We start from the raw sequence: 18891 nt of genomic DNA, 5'->3' as shown, positions 1-18891 counted from the left end.
TAGTGTCTGCTTCGATCTTTGACTTCTGGACTTTGCACCATGAGGTCCCCCATGTGTCCCAGCACAGCTGAGGGTGGCACGCAGTAGGTGGCTGTTCTATGGTTAATGGGTGTGTAGGTGAAGTGAGGCTTGGGGGAGAGCACAACCCTGGAGAGATTGTGGAGGGGGGCAGGTCCCACCCTCGCAGGCAGGCGGATGTCCATCAGGGGAGGCCAAGAAGAGGCGTCATCAGGGACCAGTGCCATGGATGGTGGACCCCAGACCATCATCTCACAAAGTTAACAAAAACCAGTAATCTATCAATGTGAACTTGTAGAAACTGTCTTACTTCCTATTTCCATAGAATTTGACCAAAGCAGTTGCCTGCCAGGGAAAGGGGGACATTTAACACTCGGGCTAGGCCATGTGGGTTGGTGAGTGCATTTCGGTTCCCCGGTCACAGGCAACCCTGCAGAAGCCACAGAAAGTGGGTCGCAGGATCCTAGCTCTTAGTATGAAGGCCATGTCTGCCCCACCGAGTCGCAGGCAGTGTTCTCGCATCTCAGACCTGCCAGTGGCTGCCCTGTCCCATCACAGCCATGTCCATGTTTGCATCTGCCCAAGGGAATCCCATGGTGAGGGACGCTGGGTGCCCAGCAGCATCTCCGCAGCCCCTGAGTGTGCAGAGGACCCCATGTAGGAGGCCACCCTGGGGGCGGGGCCAGGCACCACAAGACTCAGGACCGAGCACAGGTTTATTCAGATCCATGGTCGGTTACAAGTTTGGTTTGGTTACTGGTCACAGGCCCCAAACGCCACTACTCTGAGTTTATATCAAAATACAAAGCCCAATACTTACAGTTTGAAAACTTAAAAAAATACACCAAACACTAAGGCTTTTTAAAATCTCAGTTGAAAAGTTCTCCCTGGTGCGTCATCTGTAGAATGAAACGCGTGAGATGCTGTGGATTTCTGACAGTGAACTCGCATTCGTCATATACTTTGGATATTTAAAGTTACCAAAAAATCACTGTCTTTGAGCGCTTGATTTGATGATTGAAGATACAAACGATGCTTTTGACCATCTTTGGTTGTAGACCACCCACAGGGAACAAGGTGGTGACAGCCCTGACGACCAGCTCTGTGGCCTGGGGGCATCTGTGTTCTTGGAGGGTCTCTCCTCCAAAGCAGGCATATGGCCCAGACTTGGAACTACTGGGAAAATACAGTGGCCCTAGCTTTGCCAAACGCGGCAGCAAAATCAGGTTTAAAATCATGAAACAGAGGAGAACCATTGTCTAATTTTCTTAGGGCTCTCTTTTAGGGCCTGATTCTTCTCTGGAGCCAGAGGCTGGGTTCCCATCTTGGGGTCTCACCGCCCACCTCCAGGGCGGCAAAGGCAGAGGCTGCAGGCCATCCGGGGAGGCCCAACTCCTGAGCTTCACACGCTGAGAAAGAGAAAGGCGTCGCCCTGCAGGCCCTCCGGCTGAGGAAAGGGGGAGGCCCAGAGCCGGCAGGCTGCCCGCCCCGCGTGGCTACCTCTGCCTGGCCCTGCCCTCGCTTTTCAGGTTCTCTTCAGATGGTTCCAGGGCTGCAAGAAAATGCCCCCTGGAAGCACGAAGGTGACAGGTGTTGGGTGCAGAGTGGCCTCCCTGGTGCCTGGGGGCGGTGGCTGGCCCACAGTCAGAGCTGGTGCAGCTTGCCCTGCTCGGTTAGCAGCGTCATGGCCATGGCGTAGAGGACATAGCCCAGCACGAGGAGCAGGGCACAGAGCAGGGGCCCGATGCAGAACAGAGAGGCCACGAAGAAGGCCAGCAGCAGGGCCAGCAGCGTCCGGTAGCTGCCCAGGAAGCGCAGGCTGAGCCGGGGGCCCCGGGCAAGGCTGGCCGCACGCCCCCGCCCCACGGGGCTCAGCAGGCGCCTGTCCGACAGCCCAGGCTCCAGGAGGTGGTAGCGACAGAAGCTGCCGAGGAAGTCGGCCCGCGAACACAGGGCCACCATCTGACCTGCGAACTAGAGCACAGACAGGCCCCACTCTCACCTGCCGCTCGCGGGGCGGAGGGGCGGCGGGGCGGCCCTCCCTCCCACACTCACCCTGCGGTTGATGGCGGAGGACAGTCGGAAGAGCACTCGGACCAGGCTGGCAATCTCGTAGCTCCGGATGGGCTGGAGCTCTGAGTCCCCTTGGTACTCAATGTCAAAGCGCCGAAGCCCGTTGATGATCTGGAAGCAGCAGGAGGTGAGCCCCTGGGAGCCATGGCCACACTGCCCAGAGGGCCCCGGAGAGCTTGACCCCTCGGGATGTGGGCCTCACCTGATACCGGCCCAGGGGCGTGAGGATGAGTCCGTCCTCGCCCACGATGCAGTCTGGGAGCTGCTTCTTCCCGTTCTCATCCTGCGTGGTCCCCAGGGCGAGTGTGAGCTGGGCAAGCTGGGCCTCGCTGAGCTGTCGGGGAGACGCCTGCCGTCACTTCCAAGGTGGAGGGAGGCCTTCCCCCCGGCTGGGCCTCAAACGGCAACGAGGGGCCCAGGCACATGACACCTGGGGGAGATGAGCAGGGCCAAGGGCGTACCCGGAACACTTGGCACAGGTACTCCAGGGCCTTCTCCAGGTACTCGTCTGTCTTGCGGACACTGTCCTGCCCCATCTCGTCCAGGTCATTGCCCGGGTAGGAGCCATTGGTGTCCGCAGGGTAGAAGCCCAGCCACGACAGGAAGGGACGGGCGGCTGTGCTCTCCCCATACTGGTCAGAGATGGACTTGGCCGTCTGCTTGGCCTGTGTGATGAGCTGAGCCAGACGCAAGACCTGTGGGTGGGCGGGTGGGTGGTCAGCTGGTTCAGGGCCGCCTCATGGCACCGACAGCCCAGGGGTGGCTTCCACACAATGGAAAACTTAAAATGAGTTTTAAGGACTAAGATGCACTTTCCAAGACGGTACGTCTATCATCAGAAAAAAACTAGACTCCACTGAACAAGACAGGGAAGGGGTGTGAAATGCCAGAGCCCAGAGGGCCCCAACTACTCACCAGTGCCCGGATCTCGGGCCCGAACATTGGGGTGTACTTGCAGTCCTGGCCTTCCAGGCTGTATACGTGGCTCTTCACCTTGAAGGAGGCGTCGGTGATGGCTGGTGGCCATGACGACAGGAAGCTGCCGGTGAACGTGGGCACCGTGAAGAGCCGGTGCTGGCGGTGGGGGATGACCAGCTCAGGCTCCAGGAACAGCTGCTCGCCTGGAAGGCAGGAAGCGAGCCGGGCTGCGGCTCCAAGAGCACGGACATTGGGTCCCACCGTAGGTCCCTGAGGGCAGTGACTGCACGGCGCAGGCCCAGCTCCCCGAAGTCCCTCCACCCCCACCCATCTCCGCAGGGGAGTGGCTATGAGGAGAGCCCAACAGCAGCCCACAGCCTCCCAAAGCCACCACTACGAGCCACCAGGGGACACGGCTCAGAGCTCCGTTCCCCTCCTGTGGGGCACACACACAACCCCCGCAAGTGCACGGGTGACAGGGCTGGCAGGGGCCTCACCCCGCTGGATCATCTCAGCCAGGTTTGGCTGCGCGAAGACCTTGGCCACGCGGAACACCATGAGTGCGTTCTTGGGGCTGACGAGGTCCGTGCGCAGTGCGCGGCTCAGGAAGCCCAGGAAGAGCTTGGTGTAGACAAGCAGGTTCTCTTGCACGAAGGGCGCCCTGCGGGCGGATGGACATCAGGGCTCCTCCCCAGCTTCCGGTCTCCCCCAGGTATCACGAATGGTGGCAGAGGGGCCGGTGGTGACACGAGGGGGCAGGACAAGTGGGCAAAGGTGTGGCCCCAAGGACAGAATCCTCCACGGACGAGGCCCATTCCCAGGACCAAGGCCATTGGGGGCGGGGCAGCCACGCTGCAGGGCTGGCGAGGAAGGGCTATGGGGAGTTTTATGTGAGTCGATGTGGGAAAGGGACAGAAGGACAGGGGCCGCCCATTGTCCCCAAGAGAGCAATCCTGGAGCCTGGGCAAGTCCCAGCAGGGGACGAGGGGGTGGCCTGGGCCCCCTGCCTGCAGGACCTCGGGGCTGGGCTCACCATCTCTCTGACACACTCCGGGCCTGACAGTCGCTGCTCGGGGCCTGCTTCTCAGGCGCGTACCTCCAGGGCTGCAGGTAGCTCAGCCACATCTCCAGGACCTGGGTAAACGCGTGCAGCTAGGGCAGGTGGCTGGCGCTCAGGCGGGCAGGGGCGCAGGGGGAGCCCGTGCCCCCTCAAGATGCCTGGCCCCTCAGAACAGTTCACCCAGCAGGCTTTCCCCCGAGTGCAGCGGAGGGCAGCTGCGTGAAGCTGGGAACCCCCCCTGCGTGGACAGCTGGGTTCAAGGTCGCGGCTGGCGGAACAGCACCTGAGACCCCTAAGGCCTCCCCTCCCTCATCCGCAAACGCAGGGCAAAGGCCGTAGGGCAACACTCACAGCTCTGAACGAGGCGTCCAGGGGCCAGTGGCCAAAGCAGTGCTGCAGAAAGAGGTAGAGCTTCTGCTGGACAAACCTCGGGACGGCGGCCCTGTGGGGGAGGGGGTGTCACCTCACAGGGGAGCCCGGCACCCCCTGGGGGCAAAGCCTCCTATTTTTAGCCCCATTCCTCAGAGGAAATTCCAAAGTTCAGAGAAGTTAGAGAACATTCCAGGGACACACAACACACGTGGCCGATCCAGTGTGGCTCCTCAGCTCAGCACAGCCCACACGTCGCCAGCTCTGCTGGCCCCGTTGGCCTGGGAGTCAGGCCACGGCCCTTGCCCTGCTGGGGTGGTGTGGGGTGGGGGTGAGGTGCAGCACCGAGCAGCCAGCTGTTCTCCTGCCACAGGGGAAGAAGGGGGAAGAAGGGGGAAGAGGGGGCAGCAAGACAGGGCCTCTCCCGGGCCAGCCTGAGAAGCAGCCAGGCGTCCCACCCCCACCTCTGGGCCAGGGTGGCAGTGAGGAGACAGTCCCAGGAGGGCTCGAGGTGACTGCCCCCCTGCCCACAGCCCATACCCACCGTTTGAACTCCTCCAGGGGGCTGGCAGCGTGGGAGTGGGCGGAGGGCGAGGCCTGCTCAGGCCGCAGGCTGTTGGCGAAGGCGTGCAGGTGTTTCAGCAGCAGCCGCACCACCAGCACATGCTCCTCGGTGGGCATGAAGGACTCCTGGGGGGAGGCCCCTCGTCAGTACCTCGTGCTGGGCTGTGCCCACCTCTCCCCCCATGGATGCACCGTACATGGCGCCCTGGGATGGCCACCGGGGCAGAAGCTCTGCCATGTGCTTCCCTGCACTTCAATCCCCTTCATGGAGCCTCCAAGACAAACGCCCTCAGTCCTGCGAGCTCAGCTTTCGGTTCACAAAGGCCAGGAGGGTCTCTGAGACCCCCACACATGGGGAAAGCCTGGGGGCCGGCCGCCTGCTCCCCACGCCCACCCCCCAGTCCTCGGGCCTCGACAGACTTGTTGGAAGTGCTCTTGGCAGCTTCACCCCAAGGTGAGCAACGCCAAGTGGGGTGCACACGGCTCCCGGCCCTACGTGCAGGAAGCCGGGCACCGACCGGCAGCCCCCCACGCTGCCCAGGGCACGGTCTGCACAGACCTCCCTGGCACGGAAATGCCTCCACGGGCCCATGCAACACACCCCAAGGCTGCTATCCCTGGGGTGGGAGGCGGAGGGTAATGTCCTTTTTGCATGTGTCTATTTTTAGGTCCTTATATGGTAGATTTGCAGCATTTTGGCCAAAAAAAAAAGGGATACTTTAACAGTAATAAAAAACCACAGAGCATCCTCTGTGCCAGGCCGTGACTCTGCCTAGGGAGCTATCCCCTTTATTGTTCCCAGGAACTGAAACCCCCACTGCATCTCACCCCCACCCTCCACGTTTCTAGGGGCAACTCCCTGCCCCACGCCTGGCAACCACACTGGACACTGCTGGGCTACTTTCTCTCTACATTTGTCAGTCAAAGTGCTTTCTTCCAGTGCCTCCCTTCCCTGAGCCAAATGCCCACAGGAGCCCCTGGTCACAGCTGCACGTGGACACTTACGGGGCCAGGCCTCCCGCCGTGGAGGTGAAGGCAGGGGCCCTGCTCTTTGCCAGGTGAGGCCCTCCCCAGCCCAGGCCTGAGTGGCACCCACTTCTGCACGTGGCCCGCCCTCGGCACCCCTTCTGGAACATTCTCTCCGTCCCCAGTGCAGCTGCCGCATCTGCTCAAATTCAAGTTCAGTGGTGTGTGGCCCCACCTAGGGTGAGGGGGACAGAGCCCTGGCCGTGAGCAAAGCTCCAGACACACGTCTCTGCCCAGACTTCCCAGCGGTCGTGTCGTGGAGCAGCAAACTTCACGACCCCGTTGGCCCCAAACACTCAGCTCGCTGATCACAGTCCATCCCTGGTCACTCCTGCCTAAGCAGACGGCAGTCCCCACAAGGTCACCGCCCATGACCCCCAGGGCCTCCACATCCTTGGTCAGTCCCCAGCACCAGGCCTGTACTGCAAAGGCCACACTACTTTGCCCCCACGAACCGGGGCTGAGCACGGAGCCCTATGACACCCGAGGACTCGACACCTTGGCTGGCCTGGGGCTTGGCCAGGTGGGTTCGGTGACCTCCCCCACAGCCAGTGGGGTCCTGTGCATCACTCCCAGGCCGAAGGGCCTGGCTGTGCTTGGAACTGGTCTCTGGTCACCCCAGCCGGCCCCCAGCCATACCCTGGCTACTGCGTGGGACATGAGCTCTGGGGTTAAACCATGGGGTGGGAGTGAAAGGGAACAAAACGAAGGCGGCCAGTACTTGGTGGGCGTGGAGGGCCTGGAGGCTGGGTTGGGCAGGGCTGTGGAGGGCGCTGCAGACACTGAGTCGGTAGTGCAGGACCTCCAGCTGAGAGACAACAGCAGAGAAGCCGAGAGACGAGAGGGCGGGGGAGGGGAGAGAAAGAAATAGTGAGAAAGAGCCCAGAAGTAAGGACAAGAAAAACAAAAACAAAAGCACAAGTCAGTGACAATCCAAACAATCACAGCCCAGCAGCATCAGGCCAATGAGACGCCAACCACCCGCTCCGGGCGTGATCCTCCAGCTGCCAGGCAGAGGGAGGACAGACCCACAAGGTCACCTTGGAGGCCCCTCCAGCCCCTGAGGTCAGCCCGACCCCATTGCACTGGGTGCAGCACGTGTCAGTAGCCCAGCGGAGCCCAGGCACCTCCCTGGGACACGCTGCTGCTCACCAAGGCCCGAAGACCCAGGCTCAGTAAAGAAACTTGAGAAGCCAGTTCTAGACGGAGGCTTCTGCCCAGAAGAGAAAAATATGTAATTTATTGGACTTCCTGGGTTGTCCGGAAAAGAAATTTATCAGCACATGATGGAATCAATTCCTAGGTGTTAAAGACCCAATCAGAGTCCCATCCTGAAAGGTTCTGTGCACGGGGCTGGTTCCCAGCCCACCAGGCCCCACATCCTGGAAATGGTTAACGTGGTGCTAACACTTACTGGTTCTAATTTTGGGAAGACCAACCTCTACCTCCCTCTACCTCACCAGGAGCCCCCAGACACTGAGCCACACACACCCAGAGGCAGCTGGAACCCTGAGGCCAGGGGTGACAGCTGAGCTGGCACACCGTCTGCCCCCAACCCCAGAACCTCCGCCCTATCTCCCTGCAGCTAAGCACAGCCAGAGCCGGCCCAGCACACCTCCTGCCCCAAGAGGGTCCGCCTCCCGCCCCAGCGCCATGCTTCACACAGAAGAGGCCTGAAGGAACGTGCCAGACGCTGGGGAGACGGGCACAGCCAGAGTCACGCAGGGCTGGGGCGGGAAGGGGCACGGCCGCACTCAGCAAGGAAATGGGGAGCCCACGGTCCCCCTTCAGGCCCCAGCCCGGGCCCACAGCAGCCTGCAGGGAGCGTGTGTGCGCCTGGACCCAGCCCGGCCGCAGCCGCGCCGAGGGAGCTCCAGGAGCTGCACTTCCTGCACCCAGAAAACCTGGCAAACTGACCCCAGGGTTACGTGGGGCCAGCAAGGACTTCCACGTGGTGCGGGGCAGGCCTGGACAGACGGCAGGGGCCTTGGATGAAGCAGACCCCGTGGTTTCCCACACACCCCGCCTCCTCAGGTTTTGTTTTTCTGCCTCAACAGGTGGCAAAGGGCAGAAGGTTTCTTGGCACCTGGTGGGGCCTTCATGGTGCCCCCCCCGCACCGACCCAAGTCAACCTGGGCAGCCCTCGCCCTCCTGTGACCGTGGGGAGGAGCGGGAAGGCCCCTCCCCGTATGGACTCGGTGTTCCCCCAGGTGACCGGCAGCTCGGAAGGGCCCTCTGGCCGGCAGAGCTACGGCTAAGACCTGAAGCGGGTGGGCTGCCCCGGGCTCCCGACACAGACGTGCAGACAGAAAGGTGACACCGCGAAGCAGCCTCTGCGAGACCAAGCCCCATGTGCCCCGCAGGGGAGCTAGCCCTGCCGGCCAGGCAGCGGCAGGAACCAGCAAGTGCGCTCTGGAAGCAGGCGGGGGCATGGTGAGCGCTTTGCGATGCGAGAGGCCCAGGATGGATTCCCGGCCCCACCCCTGTTCTCCTCCTCCTCCTCCTCCTCCTCCTGTGCGGGGCCAAGGACGGAGGCTGGGACACCCTGCGCTCTAAGAGGAGTGTGGGGGCTGCGTCCCAGTCCTCTGTGCGGCAGAACCCTGGGCTGGGGAGCAGGACCACCGAGGGAAGGGCACAGGCCACTGTTCCAATGTGACCCACAGATTCTTAATTCCTAAGGAAGCCCTGAGGACTCTGACTGGCAGTGGCAAAAGCAAAGTCTAAGGAGCAAACTGCTGCATGGAAGCGGCACACTGCAGTCCTGCGCGCGGGCTGTGGACCTGAGCACCTCTCCCTAACTCAACAGAACTGTTCTACCCCGACCAGCCCTGTGGCCACAACCCCGGGAGGGGGCCAGGGACTCCAGGCCTCTGCACACATGTGAGCTGCCCAGCAAGGGAAGGAGGAAAAGGAGAAGAGGAGGAGGAGACAGCCCAGGCCACATGCAGGAGGGCGTCAGACCCCACCCACCGCCAGGAGGGCTGCTGCCGCTGCTCTGGAGGACGTGGAGGGCAGCAGGGCCACCAAAGTGGGCAGAGTCTGCTGGGCATCACTGCAGCAGGACAGCAGGAGGCGCTGTGACTCCCAAAGGCACCCACGGCTCCCACGCCCCAGAACACGAGCACCACAACCACATCTGTTCCTGCTGCCAGGGAGAGGGCTCTGCAAGTAGCATGGGGAGGCCCAGAGAGGATGGGCCTCAGCCGCCAGGGTGCAAGCCCAGCACAGAAGACAACCTGCCTGCTGCTCAGCACTTGAGGGAGGCAAGATGGCAGGTTGCTGGGTCCCACTAGCCAGTCCTTGAAACTAACTGAAATCAAGGACAAGCAGCAGCAGGCTGACAAGGGCCAGCGGGGGAGGCGAGAAGAGAAACCGCGGCAGCAACATACCTTGGCGTGAGGGGACTGCATTTTTTGGTACATCTCCAAAGAATAATGATGAAGCCACATTTCAACAAAAACCTGCAAAAGAGCATAGCTGGTCAAAAGGTCTCTGACAAGGCCATCAAGACCATTCAATGAGGGGAAGAACAGCCTCTTCAACATGTGCTGCTGAGAAAACAGGCCCACATGCAAATGAGCACAGTCAGACCCTCACTCTACATTGTAAACAAGAAACAACTCAAAATGGATCAAAGACCTAGAATATAAGAGCTAAAACTGTAGAACCTTAAAAGAAAGTGTGGGGGAATGCTTCACAACAATGGATTTGACAGTAATTTCTTAGATGTAAGTGCAAAACCACAAGCAACAAAGGAAAAAACTGGACTTCATGAAAATTAAAAGCTTTTGTGCATCAAAAGACACAACATACATAGTAAAAAAGTAGCCCACAGAATGGGGGAAAATATTTGCAAATCATATATCTGAAAACGGATTAACATCCAGACTCCATAGAGAACGCCTAGAAGTCAACAACAAAAAAGATCCCAATTCAAAAATGGGAAAGGACTTGAATAGACGTTTCTCCAAAGAAGGTACACACGTGGCCAACAAGGACGTGAAACGCTGCTCAGCACCACACGTCACCAGGGCAGAGCAGACCAGTCACGACAATTAGGGTAGCCACAGTCAGAAACCCAGAAAACAACAAGTGTTCCGAGGGTGTGGGGAAACTGGACCCCTTGTGCACTGCTGGTGGGGATGAAAAATGGTGCAGCCACCATGGAAAACAGCATGGCAGGTCCTCAAAAAACTAAACAGAATTACCGTACAGCCCAGTAATCCCATTTCAGAACAGATAATCAAGAGGACGGAAAGCAGGGTCTTAAAGAGAGAACTGCACACTCATGTTCACCACAGCCAAGAGGTGGAAGCAGCCCAAGTGTCCATCAGATGGACAGATAAACAAAACATGGTTACATACACACAGCAGAATTTAACTCAGCTTTAAAAAGGAAATTCTGACACAAACTACAATGTGGATGAGCCTTGAAGACACTATGCTGAGTGAAGCCAGTGAGTCATTAAAAAGAAAAATACTGTGTGATTCCACTGACAGAGGCAGCGAGGAGAGTCAGATTCACAGAAACAAAGCAGGGTGGTGGGTGTGGGAGCTGGTGGGAGGGGGACTGAGGAGCTGCTGTTTGACAGGTATAGACTTTCAGTCTTACAGGATAGGAAGGTTCTGGAAACCCATTACAACAATGTAAACATACTTAGCGCTACTCAACTATATGCTTTAAAATGGTTAAGACTTAGATTTTACATTATGTGTATTTTACCTCAGTTCCCAAATAAAATCAGAACCCCATCTCATCCACACTCCAGGCTCTCAACAAGCCATGCTTGTGGTGACCCACTCAGCCCCGGAGTCCAGCAAGGTGGCGCTGAAGAGACAGGTCTGGGGTCTGCTGGAGCCGCACAAGGTCACACACAGGGCTGCCGTCCCCACTAGGGCCCCCTGGCATGGAGGGGACGGGGTCCTGCTGAGCAAGGGTAGGCCCCCCCATTCAGTGCCCTAAACACGCTGCTGCAGCAGGGCTTACTATCCACCCCTCCCAAACCACGGTAGCGGTCAGAGAGGGTGACCCAAGCCACTGGAAACTGAAAGGCTGGGCAGCCATCGTGTCACCACAATAAAATAGGACTCTGTGGACAGGGGGTCCCAGGGTGAAAACACTACCAGTGACACAGAGGTGAGACAGGTGGGCAAATTCTTTCTCATCTGTGTTAAACATCACAGCAGAGACACTAACAATTGACAGCCACCCTCAGACCAAGGGGCAGTCTTTGGGCCCTTGCACCCTGGGGTGGGTGGTGCTGAGCAGTTTATCTGAAACAGAAGCAGAGAAGGCACCCAGGCTCTCACCTGGAGCAGCGTCTCCGACCTCCAGATCTCATGGGAGGCGGGGTCTGCATTCACGGATGTCTGATGAGAGATGTGTCGCTTCAGGAGGCTGGTGTGGTGCAGGCCATAGGACGCAAAAGGCACGGCTGGCGTCCTGAGGGAGACACAGAAGCAGATCTCTGTCGGTGGGCTCCCATGGGTGTGACCCGGGCAATCTGGGCCTCAAACCCAGGATAGCAGCGACAAGTACAACCCGTGGAAGTGTCCAACGACCCTCAAGCCCACGTTGCTATGTGTGAATAAACAAACAGAAGAGTGAATTTTCCATCCACGTCTGCCCACTGATAAATGCAGGACGGGTGAGATCAGAAAAGCGTCGTTTGCCAACCACCCTATTCACAATGGATCTGGCTGAAATGAAGACCATGAGGGATGCCGACACTGCCGACAAGAGCGGGGCTCGGTGGATCTTCCCGCTAAGTCCCCCGTTCACTAATAGAGGCCCAAAGACCTTCGTTAACTTTACAGGAGGAAAACCTGGCATGACCCTCAGCCCAGCAAGCGGGCTCATGGGCACCACGGCAGCTGCTGCGGTGCCCCCGCCAACAATGCCCAACCTGGGCCTAATCATGGGAAACACCCGAGGACCCACTGTGCACACACCAGCTGTCAAGGTCAGGAAAGGCTGTGGGACCTTCTGGACAACAGAGAGACAGCCGCGTGCGGGAAATGACCCTGCATGGAACCCAGCTGCGTGACAGCCACGAGTGGGGCAGCTGGTGAAACCCAAGTGGGGTCTGGGGATGAGACGCTGGCCTGGCAGCAACACTGCCTCCTGATTTGAATGGAATGGCCACGGTTACAGAGATGCACACACTTTCAGAAAACACACCCTGAAATGTTAAGAGGTAATGGCGTCGTGTCTATAACTTACTCAAATGGCCCAGGAAAAAACACACACAGATTAAACAGAATAAAACAACTCGGAAATCAACAGGCATGAAGGGCCTGTGAAAGTTCTTTGTTACACGTAGCAACGTGTAAAATCTGAAATTATTTTGTGAAAACAAATCAAATCCAGCCCAGAAAACTACCTAGCAAGCTGAAGTCTGCCTTTGAGGGGGTGTGAATCCAGGCCACACCTGGGTCCTCCCCCGAGCCCAGATCCCTGGCCCCCGCTCCCCAGGCCGCAGCATCAGCAACACCTGCGCAGCCCCTCCCCCCGCACTCCTCCTCCCCATCCCCTTCCCTCGGGAGCATCTGTCCACACCAGTTTGGGGTAACGGCACAGCACGTGCCAGCAGATGTGGGGGGACAGCACCTGCAGGAAAGAGCTGCAGCCTCCAGGGAAGGAGCGGGGGCTAGTGAGGCAAGGGCCAGAGGAGCACAGGCTCCTCACCCCCGGACAGGCCGGCCTCACGCTCCCCCTCCTGCTCTGCCCGTGCCAGCGGCTCTTTACCGCAGGCCCCGGCTCAGCAAAGGCCTGGTCCCCGAGTCCACAGGTCCCTGCTAGTCTCCCTTGGCCACAGCTCAGCACTGCCCACAAGCCCCTCCTCTCCAGGACCAATCACCCAGCACTGCCAATCAGCTCTCGGCTTTGAGTCCCTCACCACCCTGCTCACCGCTGGGCATGCGGCTTGGGTGCCGCATATGGAGAGGGCGGCCACAAGCAGAACACGGCCCGTTCCCATACCAGAGCCAGGCCCCGTCCACAGGGCCACAGAACCTGCCCGCTTCAGAGACGTCCCCCTCACCCCGCCCTCCAGCCGGTGCTCAGCTGGGGCTGCAGAATCTCAGGCCTAAAAATAAAGCGAGTGCTCCAGACAAGGAGTGGCACCACTGTCCCCGTGAGCAATGCCCTCCAACGAGGAAGGGCCAGGCCTTACCTAGTGGTGGGCTCAGGCCATCTCAGCCACTCACCTGGGAGCCGGTGAGGGGCTGGGCCCCCCCGGGCTGGAGGAGAGAGGGGGGAGCACGCTGCCTTCTGTGGGCAGGAACCACGCCAGGTACCTGTCCACCAGGATGAAGTAGGCGCAGTCTGAAGTGCGGACGTGGAGGGCCCCAGGGGGCGGCTGGAAAGCAAAGCTCCTGTGAACGCGTGGCTGTGGGCATCGCCCCAGGCTGCTGACCCAGCAATCACAGGGCGGTGCCAGGAGAAAAGCCCCCACCACAAAGGGCCTGACTAGACCCCTCAGTCCTGCCCAGCCCACACCCCCCCATCCCCACCCCCTGCCCACACCAGTAGCCACCTCCTACAGGAAGCCTCCCTGACCACCACTCAGGGCACCAGCCCACCCCACATGGCCCATCAAGCCTGCCCCCAGCCTGTCAACCTCACTAAGTGAGGGTGGCCTGAGGGGCAAAGGCTGGAGGGAGGGGGACCCGGGGAAAGGAGGTAGAAAAGGGAGGAGAAATGGAGGAAGGCAGGCCGACGGCTGACCCAGCCCTGCTTTGTGTGGACGCAAGCCCTGGGCCTCAGCCCCTCCCTGCACAGGGGCTTCAGTAAAGCAAACCCGGCTCAGAGGCACCCCTTCTGTACCTTTTGAGTGATGAGGCTCAAAGCAAAGAAGAACATGTAATATTCAAATGGATCTGAGGGCCATGTCAGGGGGCAAATGACAGGGCTGTTGGCCGCCCCCCGCCCAGCTCTGTGCTGGCCGCCCAGCCTCCCCCACCGCGGGGCCGACAAAGGATACTGAGGGCCAGGTGCAGGCCAAGGCCCCCGGCTGGGGGGAGCTGGACCTTGTTGTGGTACAGAGGGCTGTCGGGGAGCACGCACTCCTGGATGGACGCCTTCACGGGGCCCTGTGGACAGACAGAGGTGGCCCTTGGGAAGGCTGCCGAGGAGCCCAGCACACAGACCCCCCTGGGGAACAGTGCTGTCCTCTGCGCTGTGCTTGTGCAAAAAAGCTTCACGCAGACTCTGTCCCTTCGTCCTCACACAGACCCACCACAGCGGGGCTGCAGTTGTGTGCATCTCTGACCCAGCCAGGCACTTGATGGGTCCTGTCTGCTTTGTTTCTCATACCCATGAGTGAGCCACCCCTTAATTCTCCCCCACAGGACTGGAAACTCAGAAAGACAAAGCTACCAGTCACGTGGCCCCGCCACTCAGCCAGGAGCCAACCAGGCCCTCCCACTGACAGAGTTCAGATGCCCTTTGAAAAAAAAAAAAAGGCCACTGAAGTTCCAATCTGTGATGGCTTCTGGGCCCTGAACAGATACCATGATGTTCTGGCCACTGTCACAGCCCTGCAGGCCCCTGTCCACCCACCAGCACCGCAGCCACCGCGTGGGGCACCCGGCCCCAAGCCTGGCTCTCACCACCACAGCTTACTTACAGGCAGGTAAGAGACAGGAAAGTCAAATTTATAGTCTTCAGCTTGAAGCTTATAAACCAACTTCATCATTGGGCCCCTGAACACGAACAACAAAAACAGGGCAAATGAACCGTCAACCATCTTGCTTTGACTGTTCCTTAACAGTGACTGCAAACAAGATCACTGTGAGAGAAAGTCCAGTCCCTCTGGGGTAACAGACCAACGTACCCGGGGTCTAGGAATTCCATGGCGATGCTGTACTCCACAGGGCTCACGCGGCCCTGCAAGCAGCGGAGGTTCCACCCAGCCAGGACGCCATCCAAGCTGCCAAAAATGCTCTCAACCAGCCACGGGAAGATGGCATGCAGCTCCTGCAACAGCGCAGGGAGATTTTGGGCAAGCTCCTGGGGACCACTGCCTGCCTCCCTTGCTGGCCCTGGGCCAAGGACGTCACTCCCTGGCCCGGAGACCAGCAGGACCAGTGGTGCCCACAGGAGCAGCTGTGGATCCTTTTGTTGTGCTTGCGTGGCTGCTTCATGTCTGACCCCGTTACATAAGCCAGCATATGATTAAAAGGTTTATTTAAAAATTCTGGGGTGGGGGGGGCAGTTCAAATTTCCGGATCCACAAGGTTCAAAATGCTCTGGGTGGTGGGACTTCCCTGGTGGCACAGTGGTTGAGAGTCCGCTGGCCGATGCAGGGGATGCGGGTTCGTGTCCCGGTCCAGGAGGATCCCACGTGCCACAGAGCGGCTGGGCCCATGAGCCATGGCTGCTGGGCCTGCGCGTCCGGAGCCTGTGCTCCGCGACGGGAGAGGCCACAACAGTGAGAGGCCCGCGTACCGCAAAAAAAAAAAAAAAAGCTCTGGGTGATTCTTGCCACTTGCTTCCAGGCCTCTACCCGCCCTCACCCCCCACTACTGCAGGGAGCAAGCAGAAGGGTCGGGCAGGGCAAGAGGAGGAGACCCCACAATGGGGATGTCCCTGGTGGCGCAGTGGTTAAGAATCCGCCTGCCAATGCAGGGGACACAGGTTCAAGCCCTGGTCCAGGAAGATCCCACATGCCGCGGAGCAACTAAGCCCATGCGCCACAACTACTGAGCCTGCGCTCTAGAGCCTGCGAGTCACAACTAGTGAAGCTCGCGTGCCTAGAGCCTGTGCTCCGCAACAAGAGAAGCCACCGCAGTGAGAAGCCTGCGCACCAAAAGGAAGAGTAGCCCCCGCTCGCTGCAACTACAGAAAGCCCACGCGCAGCAATGAAAACCCAACGCAGCCAATAAATCAATCAATATATTAAAGAAATAAATAAATAATAAAAATGCCAGAAGCTTCTGACCCGAAGAGAGCTTTATTAAAAAGGGTGGGGCCTCCCTGGTGGCGCAGTGGTTGAGAGTCCGCCTGCTGATGCAGGGGATACGGGTTCGTGCCCCGGTCTGGGAGGATCCCATATGCCGCGGAGCGGCTGGGCCCGTGAGCCATGGCTGCTGAGCCTGCGCATCCGGAGCCTGTGCTCCGCAACGGGAGAGGCCACAACAGTGAGAGGCCCGCGTACCACAAAAAAAAAAAAAAAAAAAAAAAAAAGGGTGGAACTGTCCGTTCTTCCTCAGGGCAAGCCCTTCCTGTCATCTGGTGGCAACTCCTGGTCCAGGCGGGCCTCCTGAACTGACTCGCACTTACTCTGTGCCGATTCGGGGTATCGCGTAAACACATACTTTCAGTACTTACAGCAGGGCTCAACCTTGGCACTGCTGACATTTGGGGGTGGACGCGTCTTTGTCCTGGAGGCTGTGCTGTGCCCTGGGGGACGGATGCCAGCATGCCTAGCCTCCACCCACTCAGGGCCAGCAGCACCACCCCACGTGGCAACTAAAAATGCCTCCAGACACTGCTAAGTGTCCCATGTGGGACAGAAGGCCCACGGCTGAGAAAGCCTGGTCTACGTGGTCGTGGTCACATGTTTACACGTGTCACAAACGTGAGAGTCGCAATACAGGGCCAGGCCTCCACAGGGCAGCGCTCGGAGGTGGGAGGCAGGGGCTGCGAGAACGCTTTTCCAGGAGTGTGTAAGACACGCCCCCAAGAGACGCTGCAGAACTGTACCTTTGCTGGAAAGTCCTCGATGACTTTAACCAAGTCTTGGCACCGCTGTGCAAACGGTTTATTTATAGAGTCGGCTTTCAGGCTAGCCTAGGAGACACAAGAACCAAAATAAAGCAAGCACATTTGCTTTGCAGCTTTTGCTGATATTCTGGTGCGAGTCAAAACAGAAATCCAGGGACTTCCCTGGTGGTCCAGTGGTAAAGAATCTGCCGTACAATGCAGGGGATGCGGGTTCGATCCCTGGTCAGGGAACTAAGATCCCACATGCTGCAGGGCAACTAAGCTGGCATGCCACAACTACTGAGCTCGTGCGCCTCAACTAGAGAGACCACGCGCCCTGGAGCCTGTGCGCCACAACTAGAGAAGAGAAAACCTGCAAGCCACAATTAGAGAGAAGCCCGCACACTGCAACAAAAGATCCCGCATGCCTCAACGAAGATCCTACATGCTGCAACTAAGACCCGACAGCCAAAAATAAATTAAATAAATAAATGATAAATAAATCTTTAAAAACAAATAAACAAACAGTAATCCAAGTGATGGGCAGGAGTCAGACACATCACTGGCCTGACTGCCCAGCACCTCACACATCAGGTCGTGCGTGTGTCCAGGGCCTACAGGACACCCCTAGGCGAGGCCAGGGTCCTGTGCTCTCTAGGCCAGGACTTTCCAGGCTGGCTCCCAGCTCCCTCTGTCAGGCACCCCAGCTATCTCAGAGAGCTGCACATCATGAGGGATCCAATCCACAAGCAGGGGGTTGGCTCCTGGGTCAGCCCCGCAGCCGGGGGGGACCCCATACAGATCAGAGCACTCACCGAGTGTGTGCATGTGAATGGGAAGTTTCCCCCGGGGCTAACCACCCACAATTTATAGCCCTGTGATTGTGAGCTACCGCTTGTTGTCACTGGCCCTCTGACCCAAGACGTCCTTTATCTGTTACCTTCAGAGACGCAGCAGGCCAAAAACCACAGACAGCTTCAGCCAAATGCCAACACTCCGGTGACGGAGAAGCCAGAAAACATTCAGGACAATAAGTAAGGAAATGTACCCCAGATCAGGGGCGAGGGAAAGCTCTCGTCTATTCTGACCACAAAGGGAAGAAGGCCCTGTGCACATGGATGAACATCAGGAGGAAAGGCCAGGTTTCTAACCACAAAGCCTTTGCCCAGGGTATCCAAGGCCCTGGCCACCTCCACACGAGGATGGGGTCCACAGTGTCTCGGTCAGAGGCAGACACCTGGCTGTGCAGGCCTGGGTCGGATCTGCTGGCTCTAGAGGAGCACCAAAGAAGAACATCCTTCCAAATACAGGTTTATAAAAAGTGCAGGCCTAGTGCCCCAGCACAGCAGCCTCCTTCCGTTTTTCACCAATGACAGTTACGGTCGTCAAAACACCTTGCTTTCGTGTAAGGATTTACAAGACGTGAAAATGTGGGTGTACATCCTTCTCCCTTGCTCCTCCCCACACCCCAGGAGACTGAGGAAACGGCATTTCAATCAACTCCTCTTGTAGATGAGAAAACCAGGGCTCAGCAGCTGCATAAACCCAAGGTCCTGCACCAACAGAGGGCAGAGTCGAGCCTGAGGGTTCTCACCCGAGTCCAGTGTCATTTCCAGCACATCCCCCCAAAACATCACCACTGGACAGTTCTTCAAGTCAGTGGCAAAACCCTCAAGTCCCTCCGCTGCAGAGCGACCATCACCCTGGCACGCGGGCAGGCAGCTGACACTTACCAGCAGGAAGCTGGGCTGCTGCAGGTGGGGGAATGCCATGGCAGCCTCCTGGGCAGGGTCCAGACCAGGCGTCTTAGAGGACCACTGCAGAGAGACAAAGACAAAACCTCAAACTCTGCCACACAACAAGACACACAGGCCAGGAGAATATCTGCACAGCTCAGCACCACTGCACTGCCAAGGCCCACGCTTTACAGAAATGCTGCTTACGTGCCTGCCGTCCACAGGGTCCAGCCCCGGAGCCAGGTCTGTGGCGGGGAACCCTTGTGAACACTTGGTTAAGCTTGTGTGGCACTTGCCACATGCCAGGCCTGGTTCTGAGGGTTCTCCATACATTTCTCATTTAATCCTCGGTGGCAGGCAGGCAGGATTCTAAAGACAGCCGTCCAAGATTCCTGTCTCTGGTCAAACACTCTTCTAGG

The 18891-nt window shown here is 58.6% G+C and overlaps 1 protein-coding gene across 1 annotated transcript; it reads right to left on the bottom strand.

The window, feature by feature from the left end:
• Positions 1-716: 716 nt before the first annotated feature.
• On the bottom strand, positions 717-18523 carry SMPD4 (sphingomyelin phosphodiesterase 4). The gene is made up of 19 exons (XM_079718001.1): positions 18470-18523; positions 16737-16823; positions 14866-15008; positions 14659-14734; positions 14014-14122; positions 13857-13909; positions 13238-13389; positions 11339-11471; positions 9418-9489; positions 6750-6836; positions 4983-5128; positions 4421-4511; positions 4043-4143; positions 3507-3670; positions 3007-3212; positions 2553-2786; positions 2294-2425; positions 2074-2202; positions 717-1992 (listed from the first exon to the last, which is right to left on the bottom strand). The coding sequence occupies exons 1-19, from the start codon at positions 18506-18508 to the stop codon at positions 1663-1665; spliced, it is 2484 nt and encodes an 827-aa protein (XP_079574127.1). The 5' UTR covers positions 18509-18523; the 3' UTR covers positions 717-1662.
• Positions 18524-18891: the final 368 nt, after the last annotated feature.

Source organism: Hyperoodon ampullatus, assembly GCF_949752795.1.
Source record: "Hyperoodon ampullatus genome assembly, chromosome: 13".
Lineage (NCBI taxonomy): Eukaryota > Metazoa > Chordata > Mammalia > Artiodactyla > Ziphiidae > Hyperoodon > Hyperoodon ampullatus.
The sequence above is the reverse complement of the archived record's forward strand: the minus strand, read 5'-3'. Positions and strand labels throughout refer to the sequence as shown.

Excerpts from the sequence above, each read along its gene's own strand:
- SMPD4 (XM_079718001.1), bottom strand. The coding sequence starts at position 18,508 with ATGGCATTCCCCCACCTGCAGCAGCCCAGCTTCCTGCTG. Across the intron at positions 4,512-4,982 it reads CCCCTGGAGGAGTTCAAACG|GGCCGCCGTCCCGAGGTTTG; the intron begins GTGGGTATGGGC and ends CCTCCCCCACAG. Across the intron at positions 4,144-4,420 it reads TGGACGCCTCGTTCAGAGCT|GTCCTGGAGATGTGGCTGAG; the intron begins GTGAGTGTTGCC and ends GCGTTTACCCAG.